Here is a 23211-nt window from a genome sequence, read left to right on the forward strand (position 1 = left end):
TCCTATGGTGGTTCTATTTAAAAAAGTTTTGAGGAATTGCCAGAGATACTGTTTTCTATGGTGGTTGGAGAATTGGTTTTTAATTATTTGCTTTATATGTGCTAAAATTTTGGGTGATTGAACTTTTACAAATAGATGTCAAGAGGTCAACAAAGCTGACCTCTTGACATATATTTATAAAAGTTCAATAAGCCCCAACAAAGCTGGGGGCTTGGCTTTCCAATTTGTCCTTATTGTTACTCCCTTTCGTCCCTGGTGGCTCAGATGGTAAAAGCATCTGCTTGCAACGTGGGAGACCCGGGTTCGATCCCTGGGTGGGGAAGATCCCCTGGAGAAGGACATGGCAACCCACTCCAGTACTCTTGCCTGGAAAATTCCATGGATGGAGGAGCCTCATAGGCTACAGTCCATAGGGTCACAAAGGGTCGGACACGACTGAACAACTTCACTCACTGACTTGGGTAATCCTGGAATTTAGCTTTTTTTTTTTTCTCTTTGATATTCCTATCTTTTAACCTTATATGATGGTCATGAGTGAGGTCACAGTTTAATTCTGGTTCGAAATTTTAGTTTTTGAGATATGAGGACATTTTCTTGTGGATAATTGGCTTAAGAAGGGCTCAAGGTAACCTGTATTTTCCATGAGGAAGTTTACTCCTTTCTCCCTGTCAAGATCTGTCTATTATCAATAGTTTTCAGATCTAAGGGCTTAAATTAGTGATGACACAGGGGAGTGGGCTTTTTGGGTATTCTCCATTTCCTAAAAAGAAAAAGTTATTGATAAAAAGATTTATTGCTCTACTATCTGTACATGTGTTCAAAAGGAAAATCAGCATTTATTCATTATGCATCTGTCAAATTTGTACAGTTGCCATGGGTAACTTAATTTTGAAAATAAGCCCAGTGTTCTTCATATTCTTCAGGTCCATTATGACTTTGGTCTGCGTAATATTCTGTCAGTTCTGCGAACCCTGGGAGCAGCCAAGAGAGCCAGCCCCACAGATACGGAGTCCACGATCGTCATGCGTGTGCTGCGAGATATGAATCTTTCCAAACTGGTGAGGTTCACAGATGGAGCTGTTCCACCTGCTTAAATTTCAGTTTAAGCACAAATGAGATTTAGAAATATTTATTTAAAGATCTCATTTAAAATGCTTAATTATCAGATGAAGCACTTTAAATTTCATAGAGCATGACTTTAAATTACATTTTTTCAGAAGTAATTTCTGTGGCGGCTCATATCTAGTCTAACATGTCTATTCCAATAGAATGAAAATGGATTAAAAAAAATCTACGTCTTAAGTTTCCAGATACCTTGAAATTTTTGAGTTTTAGAGCTATAATCCCACCTTTTTTAAAGTAGACTTTGGCAGGAAATTGTATGTAAGATTTTGCAAGTGTGTAGAATTTCACATTCTTTGATTTCACAGTTGAGACTGATAATCAATCATCTGGTTATCAGTGAATCTATATACAGTGAATCTATATCTATACTGACGATATATTTTTTCATAGTAAAAGTATGAATTAAACAAATTTCATTTCATGAATTTGCTGCTGTGTTTCATTTGAAGAATTCTTTTTCATTTAAATAAGAAATTATAGGTTATATAGTAACTCCCTAAACTGGTTGTTTTACAGAAAGTTGTCACATAGGCAGTATTTTCTTTCCTTCTATTTTCTTATTTTTTCCCCCTCTTCTTCTCTACCTTTCCTCCCTTTTAAAAACTAATTTTTAATGCATGGGAAACATGATGAAAATATCTCTCAACTTCAGTGGAGGTATTTTATTTATTACTGGCTGTGATAAAGTAATCTGAAATGTATTACTCATTTTCAGTTTGCCTAATATTGCTGTGCTTGTGCCAAAAGAGTTAGTCTGATTTCCCTTCTTTTCTTTTTGAGATTGATGAGGATGAACCTTTATTTTTGAGTTTGATTGAAGATCTCTTCCCAAATATTCTTCTGGACAAGGCGGGTTACCCTGAATTGGAAATGGCAATTAGTAGACAGGTAACATGTTTCACAGGACATCAAGCTATGTGTTCCTTTCATCCGAATTTCATGAGAATCAAGTGGAGCTGGTGTGGTCTAAATCTACAGATTCTGAGAACAACACCAAGGCTGTGACTACAGTTTTAAGAGAAGCCATTACACACCATTAATAGAATTTTTCCTGCCAAGGGGTCTCACTCAGCTACCGTTAGCCATGTGCTAGTGACACTGTTACTGACGGAGACCGTTCCACACCAGATTCCCAGTGAAAAGTGGTGGGTCAGCATGGGCCGGGGCCGGGGGTGCGGCCTGCTGCCTTACCTGTGCTAGGCTTGGTTCTCTCTGCAACCCTGGTGTTTGTTTATCCTGTTGCTTTGGTGTCCTGACTCCTGTACTGAGAGTCATTTGGAGTGATCTCAGGTGGCTCCTTCGCTGTCCATCTTTTCCCCCAGGCCAAGGATCACTTGTGACTTCTTCCTTGGGCTTTGGGGGATCCATCATGTTAAGTGTATCTTGAGGTGTTTGGATTTTCCATGATACTTTGTGCAGCTTTAACTTTTTATCATCTTCCTATGCTGTGCTATGCCAAGTGGCTTCAGTCGTCTCTGACTTTTTGTGACTCTATGGACTGTAGCCCACCAGGCTTTTCTGTCCATGGGATTCCAGCCCGATACTGGAGTGGGTTGCCATGGTCACCTCCAGGTGATCTTATCCCCCCAGGGATCGAAACCAAGTCCCTTACATCTGCATTGGCAGGTGGGTTCTTTACCACTAGCACCTCCTGAGAAGCCCTATAATCTTCCTAGTGATGGAAATGAATCATGAAAATCTTGTGCCTCAATTTCCTTTCCTATGAAAAAGCGTTTGGAAAAAAAAGTTTTATAGAAATAGTGACTAGCTCATATTTATAAAATGCATTTCAATTCTTTGAATGTATTTGTAATAAAAATTAAATATTTTTAAGTATTAAATATTGTAAGTATTTTAGGGAGACTTTCCTAAAAGTCAGGGAGACTTTAAAGTCAGTGTATAAAAATCTTTATCTCCCAATCAGGTAAAAGTGATAATTCATTTTGCAAATGGCTTCTTCATCATATGGCCAACTTAATTGTAGCATTGCCTAAAAATGCTAAGTATAAGCTAATTTATAAAGTGACTTACATTTGTAATTTGTAGCATATGAGAAATATGAAGAGTCAATAGATAGCATAAAATAATACATAAATACTATCTAAAAGTTATTTAAGTAAAAATAAAAGCATCATTTATAGTGGATTTAAGCAAAGCATGATGGTTAGGAACATGAACCATAGGGCTGAATCTTGGGGTCAGATCCTTACTCCATAACTTTACAATGAATAATCTTGGGTAAATTACTTAGTTTCTTTGTGTCTCAGTTTTCTTATCTGTAAAATGAAGATATCATTTGTATTAAGCTCATAGAAGTTTAAATTTAGAATAGTGGTTCACTGAGTAGCTTCCATACATCTGTTTGATAGATGAAAACTATCCATTAGATTTACAAAGATGGCTTGGCAGTTGTATGGAATTTCAGTCAACTTGGTATGCTTGAAATGATCTTTTTATACTAAATAGTATCTTCTAAATTAAACATCTAAAATAATTTTGCTATTTGAGCCTTTGTTCTTAAGTTGCTCCTAATGTGTACATTCATGTAAATATAAGTGTTTGTAATTCCCTAAGTCAGATATGGATTAGGTTGGGATATCATTTTGATTATGTTCAGCCTGCTTTTTGTCTAGGTGTATATATTTTTTATTGTAGTAAAACTCATTGCTTAAATATACCTTTTAAACTATTTTTTAAGTGTAGAGCTCAGTGGTACTAAATACATTCATTGTACTGTGCAAACATCACTACTGTTTGCCTTGAGAACTTTTTCCATCTTTCCAAACTGTCACGTCCATATGTATTAATAATAACTCCCCATGCCTTTAACCTTGCTCCATGTCTGTACTTATTTTGAACACAACGATAAGTCCTGATAGCTGTTTATGTGGGGATTTTGTTTTGTTTTCAGGTTGAAGAAGCTGGTTTAATCAACCATCCTCCTTGGAAACTGAAAGTCATCCAGCTGTTTGAAACACAGACAGTGCGGCATGGAATGATGACCCTAGGGCCAAGTGGGGCAGGGAAGACCACCTGCATCCATACCTTGATGAGAGCCCTGACAGGTAAGGGGACAGTCAAGCCTCACCACCCTGGGACAATTTTGTGACATGTGAATGCTCCGAGAGGAATGCAAATATAGATGCATATTAACATATTTTTATAGGAGGAGACCTCTTAGAGAAGGAAATGGCAACCCACTCCCATATTCTTGTCTGGGAACTCCCATGGACAGAGGAGCCTGGTGGGCCATATAGTCCATGGGGTTGCAAAGAGTCAGAGATGACTGAGCATGCATGCAACAATATTAGAGTTGAATAGCATGGGGTCGCAAAAGAGTCAGACATGACTTAGCGACTAAACAGCAGCAGCAGCATGTAAGATACAACTTTTTTGAATATTGGATATGTTTTAGAGGTAACACAGTACATTAATAGACCAGAGGAGAAAAACATTTTTTTCCAGCTTATATTTTAAATTTAAATTTGATTGTGCTGCATGGCATGTGGGATCTTAGTTTCCTAATCAGGGATCAAACTGTGCTCCCTGCATTGGAAGCACAGAGTCCTAACCACTGGACTGCCAGGGAACCCCCATTTTCAGCTTTATTCAAATATTATTTTGACACATATATAAGTTTAAGGTGTGCAGTGTGCTGATTTGATCCATATATATGTTGCAAAATTATTGTCACCATAGCATTAGTTACCACCTCCATCATATCACATAATAACCATTTCTTTTTTGTGATGACAGCATTTAAGATTTATTGATAGTTTCTTAGAAATATTTGAATATTTGTATGATACAGTATTATTAGCTATAATCACCATGCTGATACATTAGGTGCCCAGACTTGCTAATTTTATAACTAGCATTTTGTACCCTTTTCCAATATCTCTCCATGCCCCATCTCCATCCCTTGTAACTACAATTCCACAATCCGTTTCTCTGTTGTTGTTGTTCAGTCACTAAGTCATGTCCAACTCTTTGTGACCCCATGGACTACACAGGTTTCCCTCTCCTTCACTATCTCTGGGATTCCCTAATAGCTCAGTTGGTAAAGAATCTGCCTGCAATGCAGGAGACCCTGGTTAGATTTCTAGGTTGGGAAGATCTGCTGGAGAAGGGATAGGCTACCTACTCCAGTATTCTTGGGCTTCCCTGTGACTCAGCTGGTAAAGAATCCGCCTGCAATGTGGGAGACATGGGTTCGATCCTTGGGTTGAGAAAATCCCCTGGAGAAGGGAAAGGCTACCCACTCCAGTATTCTGGCCTGGAGAATTCCATGGACTGTATAGTCCATGGAGTCGCAAAGAGTCAGACAGCACAGAGCGACTTTCACTTTCACTATCTCCTGGAGCTTGCTCAAACTCATGTTCATTGAGTCGGTGATGCATCCAGCCATCTCATCCTCTGTTGTCCCCTTCTCCTCCTGCCTCCAATCTTTCCCAGCATCAGCATCTTTTCCAAAGAGTCATCTCTTTGCATCAGGTAGCCAAAGTATTGGAGCTTCTGCTGAAGCTGTTTCTCTGAGCTTGACTTTTTAGATGCCACATATAAGTGATACCACACAGTATCTGTCTTTCTGTGTCTGAATTATTTCATTTAGCATGATATCCTCAAAGTCCATCCATGTTTTCACAAATGGCATGATGTTCTTATATTTTGTGGATGAACAATATTCCATTGCATATGTGTGCCACATCTTCTTTTTCATTCATTCATGGGCAGACACAAGATTGTTTCTGTATCTTGGATTTTCTGAATTATGCAAACATTTTTTTTAAAGTGATTTCATGGACTGTGTTATATGTTTTCCATATGTTATGCCATTTAGTTTTCAAAATGATCTTGAGATGTGACTACTGTTATCTCCATTTTGGACAAAAAGTCAAGATTCAACTTTAGAAATACTCAACATCAAAAAGATGGTAAATAATGAGACTCTAAGTTAAGGTCAGAGCCCATTAAGGTAAAACCCAGAATTTTCCCAGCATACCATACCATTTTGCAATTATGACTTAATATAAGATGCTCCAGTACTCTTGCCAGGAAAATCCCATGAGCAGAGGAGCCTGGTAGGCTGCAGTCCATGGGGTCACTAAGAGTCGGACATGGCTGAGTGACTTCACTTTCGCTTTTCACTTTCATACATTGGAGAAGGAAATGGCAACCCACTCCAGTGTTCTTGCCTGGGGAACCTCAGGGACGGGGGAGCCTGGTGGGCTGCCGTCTATGGGGTCGCACGGAGTCAGACACGACTGAAGCAACTTAGCAGCAGCAGCAGCAAGATGCTTAATATATGACATATAAGATCCAGGTCTCCCACATTGTGGGTGGATTCTTTACCAGCTGAACCACCAAGGAAGCCCAAGAAGACTGGAGTGGGTAGCCTATCCCTTCTCCAGGAGACCTTCCCAACCCAGGAATCAAACTGGGGTCTTCTGCATTGCAGGCAGATTCTTCACCAGCTGAGCTACCAGGGAAGCCCCAATATAAGATGCTATTGCTAAGTCACTTCAGTCGTTTCCGACTCTGTGCAACCCCATAGATGGCAGCCCACCAGGCTTCCCCATCCCTGGGATTCTCCAGGCAAGAACACTGGAGTGGGTTGCCATTTCCTTCTCCAATGCATGAAAGAGAAAAGTGAAAGTGAAGTCAGTCAGTTGTGTCCGACCCTCAGCGACCCCATGGACTACAGCCTTCCAGGCTCCTCCATCCATGGGATTTTCCAGGCAAGAGTACTGGAGTGGGGTGCCATTGCCTTCTCCGATATAAGATGCTACCTCTCAATAAATATAATTCCAAACCTGATTCTTAAATTCTATGTGCTGAAAAACCACCCTCACTGTAAACTAATTTCCTGCCCCAAATCAGATATTTTTCTTGAGAAGTGAAATCAGTGCACTTAATTTCCAGATGTCCCTAAGCCTTATATCTAAGCCCCTAACCCAGGGTCATCTAAGCATAATGGCTATTGCCTTGTTCACAATTATCCTTGTATTCTCTCGTTCTTATGAAACATTGATGACTTTCTTCTTAAAAGTATTGGCAACAATGGTCATGGCAGATAAGTTCCAAAATTTCACAGAACTTTGGCTGTTAGAATGCACCATGCATTGTTCCACAGGGAAAAGCTGCTTGGCTGGGTTTCTGGTCAGCTTTTGGAGCCTCAGTGCACTGATATTGGTTGCTAGTGATGGTGTGTATTTGTTCTAGGGTCCTGCACATGTTGGATTTAGTCTGTTTCCTCAACCATAGGATGAAGTGAATTCTGTACAATAGGACTCTACATGGGGGTCATCACACTGAGACAGGATTATACTCTCAGCCAGCACCTACCTCCACTAAAACTGAGATTTCACACCTGCAGGACTTTGTCATGTAATTTTCATGTGTGCTATTAAAATTCTGTTTGGGGATCTTTATATAGCATTAAAATGATGTATTCCCTCTCTTAAACTATGCTTAATAATACTTTTGTTGGTATGAAGCTGCCTTCTCTTAATAAACTACAAATGTGCTGGGTACAGTTACCTGAGCAAAATGAGTTGGGGTGGTGGTGGTTTAGTTGTGTCTGATTCTTGCATTCCCAGAGTGGGTAGCCCACCAGACTCCTCTGTCCATGGGATTTCCCAGACAAGAGTATTGATGTGGGTTGCCATTTCCTTCTTCAGGGGATCTTCCTGACCCATGGACTGAACCTGGGTCTCCTGCATTGTGGGCAAATTCTTTACCAACTGAGCCACCTGGGAAGCCCCAGTGTCTTAAAATGAGTACTAAATATTAAATGACATAGATATATTATGTATAATATATCTAAACTATGTACTCAATCAATATGGCATCACTGGCTTTGGAGAAGGTCTTTGCAAAAATGAATAAATTATTAGACTACTTGCTGTTTATTGACTCATTCTTGGTTTTAGTTTGCAATACTTTGGTGCGGTCTCAAAACCCCAATGATCTCAGTTTGTTTCCAAGGCAAGGCATTAAACAACACAGTAATCCAAATCTATGCCCCAACCACTAATGTTGATGAAGCCAAAGTTGAATAGTTCTACAAAGACCTACAAGACTTTCTAGAACTAACACCAAGCAGGCATGAAAGAAAAATTGCCATGTCTTGAAAGAGTTTACAGTGAAGTGAAGTGTCACAGATAATTAGAACTCAGCATAGAAGATTGGATGTGGGGAAGATGTGGACAGTTATGGTGTGAGCAGAGGCAAAGAAGATCAGAACCTTTCTAAGGAATTCTAGAAAGGCTTACAGAGCAGATGCTACTTCATCTAAGGTTTGAGGGTTAAATAGCAGATGGATAAAAGGTATTCTTAGCAGAATGAATGGGCTGAGTAGACAGAAGGGACTGGTGAAAGCCTGACATACCAGGGGAAGTGCTCTGGTATGGATAAGATGTAATTTGTGTTGTGGGGGTGGGCGAGGGGAGATGCGGAGGGGTAACCAATGCTATTGGTGCCCAGGGCCACCTCCCTTTGACCCTCCCCTGCTACAGATACAACCGTTGGACAGTTTCTCCCCCAAACATCAGTGGTATCTCTGAGTTTGTCAGCCTTATTCCTTTCCAGTTCCTGGGAATTGGCTCAGCCTGGAAGAAGGGATTGGGTGGGATGTTATTTTCCTGAGGCAGCCATACCCTCAACCAATATGGCGGAAAGAGTGGAAGGCAAATGTCCATCTCCTCCTGTCTCCTAGAGGGACACTCCGTCTGTGGCCAGCTCACCAACAAGCTCTTTATTGGCTTTCTCTCCTTCTCTGTTTCACTGTCTTTCACCCAAATTCAAACTCCCAGTTCCCCTGTCTTTATCTCAGGCTTTGCTTCTGGAGGAACTCAAATTTGAAGCAAGGGCACAGCATGAGAAGCTTTATAACTTTAGCTGAACTCTTAGATTTTATCCTGTGGGTGATGGGAAGCCGTAGAGCTGAGGAATGGTGTGATTAGCCCTTTGTGCCATGAAGAGCACAGACTGTGGACAGGAGGGGCCGTCTAGGGTTCTCCATAAGGAGGACCTAAGGAGCGGACAGCAAGAAAAGAATGCTTACTCTGGGGCAGAGTCCAGGAAGGTGGAAAGAATTAAGAAGAATCAGTTTAACTAACATTTGAAAAGTCAAGCATTTTTTTTTTTCCTTACAGTGCTCGTATAAAAATATTATGGGATTTTAAATGAAAATGATACAATTCAACCTACAACAATAATGGAATAATTTGTGATAGTTTCTCTTATATGAGCAACAGACCAAGTCCAGTTTTCATCTATGCTGCTGTCAGACATCTGAAGAGTTTGCTGGCCTTTTGTAAAGTGTGATTAGATTTTTTTAAAAAAGTTTTGCTAGTCTTATGGATATCATTTATTGAAAAACCTGCATTGTGCCAAAGTTGAGCTTCAGCACTGTAAAATATTGCAAATAATTAACCCTGACTCTTTTTCTGATTTTGGAAAAAGAGAATTATCATTTAATTTTCTAGAAAAGTTTTAATTTAACACCTTGACAGTATGCATATCCATGCTTGTGTGCCTGTGTTTGTCAATCTTTCACATAATATGTGACATTTTAGCCTCTATTTTTATGATTTTGCATTTTAAATCTTAAATTTTTTTATTGAAATATGGTTGATTTACATATTGTATTAGTTTCAGATATATACAAAGTGATTCCATTGTATATATATTCTTTTCTAGATTCTCCTCCATTATAGGTTATTCAGTTCAGTTCAGTCGCTCAGTCGTGTCCGACTCTTTGCGACCCCATGAACCACAGCACGCCAGGCCTTCCTGTCCATCACCAACTCCTGGAGTCCACCCAAACCCATGTCCATAGAGTCAGTGATGCCATCCAACCATCTCATCCTCTGTCGTCCTCTTCTCCTCCTGCCCTTAATCCCTCCCAGCATCAGGGTCTTTTCCAATGAGTCAGCTCTTCTCATCAGGTGGCCAAAGTACTGGAATTTTCAGCTTCAACATCAGTCCCTCCAATGAACACCCAGGACTGATCTCCTTAAGGATGGACTGGTTGTATCTCCTTGCAGTCCAAGGGACTCTTAAGAGTCTTTTCAAACACCACAGTTCAAAAGCATCAATTCTTCAGTGCTCAGCCTTCTTCACAGTCCAACTCTCACATCCATACATGACCACTGGAAAAACCATAGCCTTGACTAGATGGACCTTTGTTGGCAAAGTAATGTCTCTGCTTTTGAATATGCTAAGTTGGTCATAACTTTCCTTCCAAGGAGCAAGCGTCTTTTAATTTCATGGCTGCAATCACCATCTGCAGTGATTTTGGAGCCCAGAAAAATAAAGTCAGCCACTGTGTCCACTGTTTGCCCATCTATTTGCCATGAAGTGATAAGATATTAAATGTAGCTCCTTGTTCTATACAGTAGGTCCTTGTTGATTTTTACATATATGTATAAATATATGTGTATATTTGAATCCTGAACTCTTAATTTATCCCTCCCTGCCCGTCTCCTTTGGTAACCACAAACTTGTTTTATATGTCTCTGAGTCTATTTCTGTTTTTCAAATAAGTTCACTTGTACCATTTTTTAAGATTCCATGTATAATATACTTTAAATCTTTTTATTTGATTTTTTAAAACTTACTATCTATAGTCTCCTATGTACAGAATTCATCTTACTTGAGAATAGTTTCAGAGTTTGAGAGATTTGCATACCTTTTTTGAAGTTGACCACAGAAAAATAATTCTTGATTTTTGTCACATTAATTTAGCTGATTTTTTCCAAATGAGCAAGACCATATCTCAGCAAATGAAAGCTGTTAATGAGGAGAATCAGGCAGTGAATTTCAGATATAAGATTTAAAGTGTGTGCATGCATGCTTCGTCCTTCAATTGTTTCTGACTCTTTATGATCCCATGGACTGTAGCCCACCGGGCTCCTCTGTCCATGGAATTCTGCAGGCAAGAATACTGGAGTGGGTTGCCATTCCCTTATCCAGAAGATCTTCCTGACCCAGGGATCGAACCCAGGTCTCCTTTACCGTCTGAGCCATCAGGGACCCACGATTTAACCTAGTAGACCAGAAACCAAAAGATTTTGAGCTGTGACATTTGAAGCACTTCCAGATTACATTAATTCCTTCGTCAATTCCAGCATGGTATCATTTCCCCCCCTTTTGTAACATGCAATTTTCTTTTCCAGATGATAAAAAAGTGCTTTGGTCAATAACATATAATGAGGATAATTATGATAACTTGGGGTGCAGTAAGATATGTATTTTCAATGTAATTTTGTATTTTTCATGTTTTAAATATCTGCTGACAGATAGTACACTGCAAACTGGTACAGTGTTGCCTAATGATGGTTCATTCTACATGTGAGTTGTTTAAAATCTGGATTTACTTGGTATAGATTGTGGAAAACCACATCGGGAAATGAGGATGAATCCTAAAGCGATTACAGCCCCACAGATGTTCGGTCGGCTTGATGTGGCGACAAATGATTGGACCGATGGGATATTTTCTACTCTTTGGAGGAAAACATTGAGGGCTAAGAAAGGTAGGAGATGAATTACAAGTGTAATTTTTTATTTTTAAATTTTTATTGGAGTAAAGCTGGTTTACCGTTTTGTGTTAGTTTCAGGTGTACAGCAAAGCAAATCAGTTATCCATATACATGTACCAGTTCTTTTTTTAAAAAATTCTTTTCCATATAGGTCATTACAGAGTATTGAGTAGAGCTCCCTGTGCTATACACCAGGTTTTTCTTAGTTATCTATTTTATATATAGCAGTGTGTATGTCCAGCCCAATCTCCCAATGTATCCCTCCTCTCCTCACCTCTGGTAACCATAAGTTTGTTTTCTACATCCATGACTCTAAAGAGAGTATTAGTTTATACTTTTTTTTTTGGTAGCACCACACAGCATGCAAGATCTTAGTTCTCCCACCAAGGATTGAACCTCTATCCCCTGGGGTGAAAGCAAGGAGTTTTAGCCACTGGACCACCATAGTCCCTGAATTACAGCTATAATTTTTGACACATGCTTCTAAATAAAAGCCTTGGTAGCTATTTAAAATTAGTAGGGGACTTCCTGGTAGTCCAGTGGCTAAGAATCCATCTTCCAATGCAGGAAACACGGGTTCGATCCCTCATTGGGGAACTAAAAACCCACATACCAGAGGGAAATTGAGCTTATGGGCCACAACAAAGACCTAACACAGCCAAATAAATAAATATTAAAAAGAAATAAAATTAGTAACATTGTATTTTCTATATAATATCTTATCCAAGACCAAGAAGTCATAAATCAGTATGATATTTGTGAATGTTGAAACACAGAAATGATTGATTAATGTATTTAAAATATCCACCTCCTCCCTTTTTTGGGTTACAAAGGGAATTATTTTCCTTTTGAAAAAATATTTCTATATTCCTGTGATATCTTAGAATGAAATAGCAAAAGTTGTTAAAGAAAACTGATTGTATTAAGTCAAGTGATTTCACCATAACTATTTTCACTGAATATTTAAAAAATGGTACTCATCTCAGTATGGCCTATCTTTAGAAAACCGATTCTCCTGTAAAATCATAGGTGGAAATGAGCTTCTTAGGAAAGAAGATTGTATCAAAAAGAAAGTTTTTGATCATACGTCATTCTCTTTAGATGACATGTGTGTTTGGCTTTAGTTTAAACCAATTCCTTAAAGGCTAGTGGTTCACTCTGAATATTTTCTTACTTAGGGACCCTGCAAACTGAGCCCAGTGGTCCCAGAATATAAGTTCAGATGGAGGAGGTGATGATCAGTTCTCCTGTCACTCCTGAATGAGTAGGAGAAAGCACCGTGAAAGCAATTGCAGGGACACAGGAGGATACAGGAGGAGGGCGGAGACATTTGGGTTCACTTCATGAGTCCATGCCTTGGGAAACAGTGTTCTGTTGAAAAACATTTAAGATGACACCACAGATCTTTCTGAGGGAATGTGATTGATCAACCCAATACCAATGGTGAAAGAGAAAAGAAAATGCTTCATTTCTAGTGTATTAGAAACTGCTGCTGTTTTATGGGAATTAAATACACTTTTGTTTCTGACTTATTCTAGTAATCCTGTGTCACACAGATCCAGTGAGCAAGTGTTAACTTAGAGATTAGGCACTCAGAGAGGTGTTTTTTTTTTTAACTCTTTTAAAAAAGGGCAACATACACTTTTACTTTCACAGGGACTCTGGCGATCGGATCACAATTTTCCTTAAACTGCTAGTTGAATAAGCATAATTAGGATTTTCTAAGCATTTCATTTGACTCAGAGTACTGCATAATTGTTACAAATAAAAATTAGAACTACAGACTTGGTCATGGTGCTGGTTTGTAAGAGAGAACTAGTGGTTAAAAAATTAAGAGCAACTGTGAAACCGAATACCTAAATTTACAAGGGCATTTCTGTTGGGTGTTCTGCTTATGCTGCTGTCTTTACCTCCGAATATCTCCTGACCTGACGTTTGTTAGTCTTTGTGCCCAGTGTCCCTCAGAAAGTGCTCTGTTGGGGACACTCATAACCTCCACCTTGTCACACACAAGCTGTCGCTTCTCAGTCTAGTCCCACTCTCAGCAGTGTCTGGCACAGCTGATCACTCCTTCAAACTCTTCCAGCACTTGACATCATGGGTACCTTCCTCTACTTCTGCTTCACTGAGAGGTCGGCCAGAGGGAGGAACCAGCGTAGGAGACCCTGGTTCAGACCCAGAAGTCTGAACGTTCAAGTGCCTCTGTTCTCAGACTTCTTATCTATACACTTATGATCTGGATGAAACTTACCCAGTCCGTGGCTCTCAATGCCATCTCTAAGCTGATCTCTACATTTTAATCTCTAGTCTTTGAATTCCCAACTCAACTGCTCTATGGGCTGTCTTGTTGAACATCTCAAACTCAGCCTGGGCCAACCGGAATGGATTCCTGAAGCTCTGCCTGTCTTTCTGACATCACTCACATCCCTTTCTGCCTTCTTGTCTTTCTAACCAGGTTTGACTTCCTGTTGTTCCTGGAGCATGATCCCCTTAGCTTCTACCTACTTCAGGACCTTTGCAACTACTATTGCCACTGCCTGAAAAATCCTAGTTCTACATCTCTTCATCACATTATTCTGCTCCAGAAATATTTCATGGACTACTTTATCTAAAATGCCCCACCCTCTTATCCTGCTGAATCTTTCTTACATATTTCTTTGTATATTGCTTTGTCATCTCTACCCCTTAGAAAGCAACCTCTGTGACGGGCAGGATGTTGTCTTTTTTATCACCCTATCTCAGGAACAATGCTGATACAGAGAAGGTGCTCAATGAGCATCTTTTCAGGGAACAAATGACTTTTTGTTTTGATTGTGTGCTTTAAACAGCTGCTACATAAAGAACTGGAAGACCCCTATGCAAAGAAATAAGATAATCATTTAGGTCAAAGCTTTATTTAAAAATTAATTAAAATTACATTGTTATGATATTTCTTCAAGCATAGTAGTTATGTATATATGCATATATGTGTCTGTATGCTCTTCCGCCTGCCCTTGGTGGGATGTTTTAGGGGAGCATATCTGGATAGTTCTTGATGGTCCAGTAGACGCCATCTGGATTGAAAATCTGAATTCCGTTTTGGATGATAACAAAACACTAACCCTTGCCAATGGCGATCGGATTCCCATGGCTCCAAACTGCAAGATTGTTTTTGAACCTCATAACATTGACAACGCTTCGCCTGCTACCGTCTCAAGAAATGGGATGGTTTTCATGAGTTCTTCTATCCTTGATTGGAGCCCTATTCTTGAGGTATGATTGGAATCTTTTTTGGTGTAATTAAAGAGGGAAATAGGTCCTTGAGCCTTCCTTTAGAGTGCGCACTGATTTTCCTGCAGACTTCCTGGTGTAATTGCATTTTAATGCTGATGTTTATGGGAGATCCTTGAATGCTCTTGCGACCTTCAGCCCTGGTTGTCCCTTAAAGATTTCTTCAGTGCTCAGGGTTCTTCAGCTCGGGTTGAGGAATCATTGCAAGGCCTAGGTGAATCAATAATCCTCCCACACTGTAAATGAATAAGGAAAATTTAAGCAACCGTCTTAGAATATTAACTTGAAGGAGACAATTTATTAAAATTGTATATAAAGAATTTTTACAAGACTCAATAGTAATAATGTTAGTTTTAAGTTTGCACCTGGAAATAATATTTCAGATAATCTCTGTTTAATTCCTGATAAGGTATATTATGTTATTACTACCAGTATATGTTAGATATATTGATTATGGTAAGATTGTAATTGAATGCCTTGCATACTTATATATTTTACTAAATAAATGCCATAACATAAGGCAGAATGCTTACTAAATGAGCCATCAGTACAATCTTTTTTGACACAGTTGGTCAAATTATTATTTTCATTTGAATAAGTTTTTTGGAGATAATTTTGATTAAAAACTTACAAATACATCTTTTAAATTAGGGGATTATAAAGAAAAGTAATTCTGATGTACAGTTGGATATGTCATTAAAAATACTTCTGAAAATTTCAGATTTCACAATTAAATTATCCATCCTTCAAGGAAAATTTAGAACACGAGTTCTCAACTCTGGCTTTGCAAGAATAATCTCCAATGGCATTTCTTTAAAATACAGATAACTGTGTCACATCTCAATCTATCAAATTAGAATCTCTGGGGAGAGAGGTGTTCTAAATGTTTTTTAAAAAGTACCACAGTGGATTCAGGCTTGGTGACCAGGTATACAGCAAACTCCAAGTGAAAATGAATTTGTGATTTTCTCCCAAATACTTCAAATTTACAAAGGTTTTAGAAAATATTTTTACACAATTAGCTAATGAATATTTATAGTTTGCTATTTATGAAATGAGTTTCTATTATATTCTGTCCATGTTGAGGGTGAATAAGACTTTTATATTAATGCTAATTTGCTTACAAATGGTTAGCAAGAAGCAGGACTCATAAATCTCTGACTGGAAATGTTTAGAGGAGGGCAGGGCAGCTCTGAAAGAGTCATTGGAGGGCTGACAATGGAGAAGTTGTGATCATGAGACTCCATGAACCTCTGTGAGTCATGCTGATTACTTGGCTCTGTGTATATTTTCTGCTTCCATCAACTTGAAAGTGCTGTTTTGTTTTTGTCATTGTGCAATCATGTTGAATCCATGAAATTATGGATAACTGAGAATTGCTGTTTTATTGCTTCTGTTCAGAGTCTCTAAGAATGACCTGATTTCTTGATGCCAAGGGAAATTTCCTCATCTGAAGAAAATATTGTTGTGTGTTAAATGGTATTTTGTTCTGAATCACATGCAATTTTCTAATACTGGCTTTCCAACATGACTAAATTCTCCATTTTCCTGAGTATTCTTTGATATTTTTTCTACATTGGTTATTAATTAGATTAGAAGAAGTAAAATTATGATATATCTTTGTCTCCCATTTTGAATAATCTGAGAATGGATTTCCTTTGTTTATCTTTTATTCTTCTTTCTTTTTCTAAATTATTTCCATGTATATGTCTCCTCATTTTCTCCGAGCATATTTTAACCAAGAGCGTAAGACTTTTCCTTTTATCTAGACTTCAAGACCTGAGCTTAGGTGTAGTGTAGCTGAACTTACAGATGCTAGAATCAGACTCTGGACCAGTTTTTTTCCAAATGAATTGGACTTCCCAGGTGGCTCATTGGTAAAGAATCCACCTGTAACGGAGTGGGTTTGATCCCTGGGTTGGGGATGGCCTTGACACCTACAAGCTATGGGATCCTGGGCATGTCACTTAAACTTCTTGGGCCTTAGTTTCCTCATCTGTAGAAGAATAATAACCATCCCTATCTCATAGAATTTTTTTGACATTAAATGAGGTCACACATGAAAGAATTTTATCAAGGCCTGGTACATTACAAGTGCAATATAATCATTAGGTATTATTATTGTTAATTCATATTAAAAAACTCTTGTGCCTCAACTAGATCATTTTTCTGGTGTGCCAATAAATTTAATGAATGCATTCATCTGAACACTAACAGGGTTTTCTTAAAAAACGTTTGCCTCAAGAAGCTGAAATTCTTCGTCAGCTGTACACCAAGTCATTTCCAGACCTGTATCGCTTCAGTATTCAGAACTTGGAGCATCAGATGGAGATGCTGGAGACCTTTGTGGTCCTGCAAAGCATCAACATGCTCCAGGGCCTCATCCCTCCCAAGGTAAATCCCTCAATTTTCTAGAAATTTCTCCCTTGTTAGCTGAGCCACACTTTGCAGAGTGCAAGACTTGAAATTGATTCTTAGAACCATAGGGGGAGGAGAAGGTTTCAATCATGGACTTCACATATTAATGCTGTGTGTGTGTGTGTGTGTGTGCATTTCTTTTTTTTTTTTTTTTTTTTTTAATTAGTTTATTTTAATTGGAAGCTAATTACTTTACAATATTGTGGTGGCTTTTGCCATACACTGACATGAATCAGCCACAGGTGTACATGTGACCCCATCCCAAACCCCCCTCCCACCTCCCTCCCTTTCCCATCCCTCTGGTTTGTCCCAGTACACCAGTTTTGAGTGCCCTGTTTCATACATCGAACTTGGACTGGTGATCTATTTCACATACAGTAATATACATGTTTCAATGCTATTCTCTCAAATCATCCCATCCTTGCCTTCTCCCACAGAGTCCAAAAGTCTATTCTTTATATCTGTGTCTCTTTGCTCTCACATATAGGGTCATCATTACCATCTTTTTAAATTTCATATATATGTGCTAATATACTGTATTGGTGTTTTTCTTTCTGGCAAGCACGGTTTGTATTGATCACTTGGGTTCACAGGTTCACAGTCATCTAAAAGGATTCTAAATTTATTTCAGAAACTTGCTTGATATTCCCAGGCATCAGTTCTGAATTTGTTCTCCAGTTTTATTCATCTTTTCCTCCTTGGTTTTTTTGGGGGGGGGGCGGGGAGAAAGCTGTTATCCCTTTTAGATCTTTACTGAGATTTTCATTAAGATATCAAAGCCAAGTCTTGGTTTGAGAATGAAGTAATTAAAAGGAAAGTTTCTTGCACGCACAGGAGCAAGGCGGAGAGGTCACGGCGGAGCACCTAGGCAGACTGTACGTCTTCTCGCTGATGTGGAGCGTGGGGGCGGTGCTGGAACCGGACGGCCGGCGCCGCGTGGAGCAGTGGCTGCGCTCCCGGGAGATGCTGGCCCTGGACCTGCCGCCCCTCGAGGGGCCTAACGACTCCATGTTTGACTATTACGTTGGGTCTGATGGTGAGTCCTTGGCTTCTATCCGTCCATCACATGTGGGACCATTTTTTTTTTTTTCAAATGTCTACTATTTTACCTTTTAGCTCTCTACCTGCTGCTGCTGCTGCTAAGTCGCTTCAGTCGTGTCCGACTCTGTGCGACCCCATAGGCGGCAGCCCACTAGGCGCCTCTGTCCCTGGGATTCTCCAGGCAAGAACACTGGAGTGGGTTGCCATTTCCTTCTCCAATACATGAAAGTAAAAAGTAAAAGTGAAGTCGCTCAGTCGTGTCCGACTCTTTTAGTGACCCCATGGACTGCAGCCTACCAGGCTCCTCCGTCCTTGGGAGTTTCCAGGAAAGAGTACTGGAGTGGGGTGCCATTGCCTTCTCCAGCTCTCTACCTACCTATTTATTGGTCTATATTTCCAAATGGTAATCAGAACTGTTTGCTGTAAAATTGAAATGGAAATGTTGGTGTGTGTTTGAAAGAGAGCCCATGATTTCTTTTTCATATATTTATTTCAGTTAGGTTCCAAATGCACATTTTCTTGTTGCTAAATATATTGTGTGCTGAACTTTTAATGAGTTAAAAACAAATTAAAAAAATCCCCAAGTCAGATGCATTTCAGCTATTCATTTGATATAATCAGCAAGTTTTGTAAAAATTACAGTGTGAAGTATATTTTTATCAAATAGGTGTGAATATTCATAAATATGTGTTTATTTATGTGCCTGCATATTTATAAAGTACATATATACACATATATGTACTACATTTATATGGAATATTTGTATATGGCATTCTCAGTTCAGTTCAGTTCAGTCGCTCAGTCGTGTCCGACTCTTTGCGACCCCATGAATTGCAGCACGCCAGGCCTCCCTGTCCATCACCAACTCCTAGAGTTCACTCAAACTCAGGTCCATCGAGTCAGTGATGCTGTTCAGCCATCTCATCCTCTGTCATCCCCTTCTCCTCCTGCCCCCAATCCCTCCCAGCATCAGGGTCTTTTCCAATGAGTCAACTCTTCGCATGAGGTGGCCAAAGTACTGGAGTTTCAGCTTTAGCATCATTCCTTCCAAAGAAATCCCAGGGCTGATCTCCTTCAGAATGGACTGGTTGGATCTCCTTGCAGTCCAAGGGACTCTCAAGAGTCTTCTCCAACAATGTTATTTTTGGTTTTACAATTAGAAAAGTATATAATGAAAAATGATTTTAGGTACATACTGCTATCACTGTCCAGATTTTTACACACACTTTATGTTATTAAAAACCTCTTGAGCCTCTGTTGGATAGCAAAGAGGGATGTCAAACCAGTCAATCCTAAAGGAAATCAGTCATGAGTATTCATTGGAAAAACTGATGCTGAAGCTCCAATACTTTGGCGAAGAGCTGACTCATTGGAAAAGACCCCGATGTTGGGAAAGATTGAAGGCAGGAGGAGAAGGGGACATCAGAGGATGAGATGGCTGAATGGCATCACCAACTCGATAGACATGAGTTTGGGCAAGCTCGGGGAGATGGTCATGGACAGGGAAGTCTGGCGTGCTGCAGTCCACAGGGTTGAAGAGTCAGGCACAACTTATTGACTGAACAACAAGAACATATTTAAAAAGAGAATTCCAAGATAACTCCTCTATTACCACTTTTGAATAGCTCCTTTGGAAATTTTGACTCAGTGAACACATACTTAAATACTTAGATGTCTGAATTTAATGATTTTTATTTTTTGAGGAGCTTTTGGAAGATGGCTTCATGAGATGTCAAAAATGTCTGCTCTTTATAATTAGGAATTAAATTATTAATAGAAATATGAAGATGTAAGTGTTCTCTGTTCATCTCAGGCAAATGGATGCACTGGAACACATGTACTGAGGAATATGTCTATCCATCTAACACCACCCCAGAATATGGCTCCATCCTGGTGCCAAATGTTGACAACGTGAGAACCGACTTCTTAATTAAAACCATTGCTAAACAGGGCAAGGTATGGCACTTTCAGTTTTATTTAAAATGACACATTTGGAAATGTCACTTGAAAACATGGAGCGTCTTGCATTCATTTTAGAATGCTTTTTATTGCTGTTTACAATAAATAAAAATATTACCCAAATTAGTATACTACTTCTTTTATTATTCCTCAGTAACAGTATTAGGGACTTTCCAGGTGACTCAGTGGTAAGGAATTCACCTGCCAATGCAGGAGATGCAAGAGACTTGGGTTGGATCCCTGGGTTGGAAGATCCCCTGGAGAAGGAAATGGCAACCCACTCCAGTATTCTTGCCTGGAAAATTCCATGGACAGAGGAGCCTGGTGGGCTACAGTCCATGGGGTTGCAAAGAGTCAGAGATGACTGAGCATGTATGCAACAATATTAGAGTTGAATAGCTTTAATTCATAATTAATTTTTTTCATATATATATATATATATATATATATATATATATAGCAAGAGAGACAGACAGAGAGAGAATGTGAGTTTTGACTTGTTTCTCCAAAGAGAAATCCTCTCTTTTAGTTATTGTACTATTTTGCCAGGGCTTCTGTAACAAAATGCCACAGCCTTGTGGCTTAATCAGTGCACATTTCTTTCTGTACGGTTCTGGAGGCTTGAAGTTCAGGATGAAGGTGTTGGCTGGTTTAGTTTTTCTGGGGACCTCTCTTTCCTGGCTTCTGGGTGGCTGTCTTCTCACTGTGTCCTCCCTCGTCTCTGTGTGTGCATGCCTGTTGCTTCTCTGTGTATTACAATGTCTTCTTCTAAGGGTACCCGTTAGACTGACAAGAGCACATCTCAATAGTCTCATTTTAGCATAATCATCTTTTTCAAGAATCTATCTCCAGACACAGTCACCTTCTGAAGTACTGGGAGTTAGGGCGTCCTCATATCCACAGCTGAGCCCATGACAGTCATCTTATTGTATTTATTTTATTTCTTTCTCAATTTCTACTGTAGGCTGTGCTGTTAATTGGTGAACAAGGAACAGCCAAGACAGTCATAATCAAAGGATTTATGTCGAAATATGATCCTGAAAGCCACGTGATCAAGAGTCTGAACTTTTCTTCTGCAACCACCCCACTGATGTTTCAGGTACTGGCTCTTGGGTGCTGCTGACTGAGCCCAGGTTTATGATGAGCTTTGGAGGCTTAAATCTCACGACTGTTCTGATGTACCCACTGAACTTCACCTGCAGTTTCACAGCCATTGTAAATCCTCTACTTATGTTTTCCAGTATCTTTATTATTCAGATTGAAGAGTTCCTGTGAGCCCTTAGTTTTGAAAATTCACTAGAATGACTCATAGAATTCAGGAAAATGTTATGTTTATGATTGTGGCTTTATTATAAAAGATATGAATTGGGATCTGACAAAAGAAGAGATGCATAGGAAAAGGTTTGGGAGGGTCTCGAATGTGAACCTTCTTTGTCACAGGATGTATTTACTCTCCAGGCACATCTGTGTACCTCACCAACCAGGATGTCACCTGAGCCTCGGTGAACAGAGCAGAGGTTTTATTAAAGTTTTATTACAGAAGCATGATCAGTTGGCTGCGTGATTGAAGTCAATCTCCAAGCCCCTTCTCCCTGGGAGATGAGCTGATATGACATGGTTTAAAGCCCTAACACTCTAATCATATGGTTAGTCTTTCTGGCATAAGTGGTCTGAAAGACCCACCATTAGTAACAAAGACATCCTTTTTATTCAGGAAATTCCAAGAATTTAGACTCCCACCTAGGGACCAGGACAAAGGCTAGCCACATTCCTTAGTATATGGCAGGGAGTCGGCACATATTTTTACCAGTACCTCTTGGTGGTATTGGGGCTTCCCAGGTCGCCCTAGTGTTAAAGGATCCACCTACCAATGTGGGAGACTCAAGAGACACAGGTTCAGTTCCTGGGTCGGAAAGATCCCGTGGTCGGAAATGGCAACCTACTTCAGTATTCTTGCCTGGGAAATCGCATGGACAGAGGAGTCTGGTGGGCTACAAAGTCCATGGGGTCACACTGAGTCAGACATGACTGAGCTGGTATCTTTCTTGGTAATATTTACCCCTCTCAGATGGTAAAGACTTGTGTTTTATATCTCTATAACATGAAATACTTATTCATTTCCTGGAAAAAGGCACACATAATCTAGAAAACATCCTGCTTATTAATATAAAATTCATAAACCATGTAATAGATTTCTAGAAGCATTACCATACTGAGGTATAATAATCAGAAGAGTAATAAAGCAGATTTTCAAAGTATTAGCATCTCTTCTCTAGGAGTTCAGTTGTTGGATTTACAGCTAATAACCTTTAACCCAGATCCTTCCTATCCTTCAGTAAGAAGGGGGTCTCAGCACTTCACTGTTTATTTTTCTGTTCAGAGGCATCTTGGGGTCATCTGCTCTGTTTAGGGCCTGTTTTGACTGCTGAGCATCAGGGCTTCCTAGTAAGCTAGACTCATTAGTTTTAGAAAGCTTTCAATTAGCCCAACTGCTGTAATTAACTTGCTCATGATAATTTTCAGCCATTCATGCTAAACAAGGGGTGATGGAGCTGAGAGCATTTGTCTCCCATTTACTTGGCTCCAAACCAAATTGAAATTGTAGATGAGAAAATAGATATTGTTCATCCCTCTCGTGTTACCACAATGGCACATGTATCAGGGACCCATGTCTGTTGCTGGACAGATTGTTTTCGTCTGAGCTTCCTTTGTTTTCACCATAGGGTCACTTTCACATGTTTTATCCATAGGAGGACAGGCTCTATGTCCTTTTCTGCTAGGGACTGTCCAGTTAACTTCTGTTGTCTCAGATAAATAATGAATAGCATCCGCCTCACTAACCAATGTATGAAAT

General features: G+C 39.5%; 1 protein-coding gene across 1 annotated transcript in view; it reads left to right on the forward strand.

Annotated features, from left to right (window-relative positions):
* The window catches only part of DNAH5 (dynein axonemal heavy chain 5), a 276738-nt gene that overhangs the window by 121122 nt on the left and 132405 nt on the right, over positions 1-23211 (forward strand). The window contains 9 exon segments of the mRNA XM_070357713.1: positions 924-1058; positions 1906-2013; positions 4037-4190; positions 11517-11663; positions 14680-14921; positions 17157-17333; positions 18192-18393; positions 20212-20354; positions 21322-21456. Coding sequence (XP_070213814.1) covers positions 924-1058; positions 1906-2013; positions 4037-4190; positions 11517-11663; positions 14680-14921; positions 17157-17333; positions 18192-18393; positions 20212-20354; positions 21322-21456 — 1443 coding nt within the window.

The sequence above is a fragment of the Bos mutus genome, chromosome 20 (assembly GCF_027580195.1).
Source record: "Bos mutus isolate GX-2022 chromosome 20, NWIPB_WYAK_1.1, whole genome shotgun sequence".
Lineage (NCBI taxonomy): Eukaryota > Metazoa > Chordata > Mammalia > Artiodactyla > Bovidae > Bos > Bos mutus.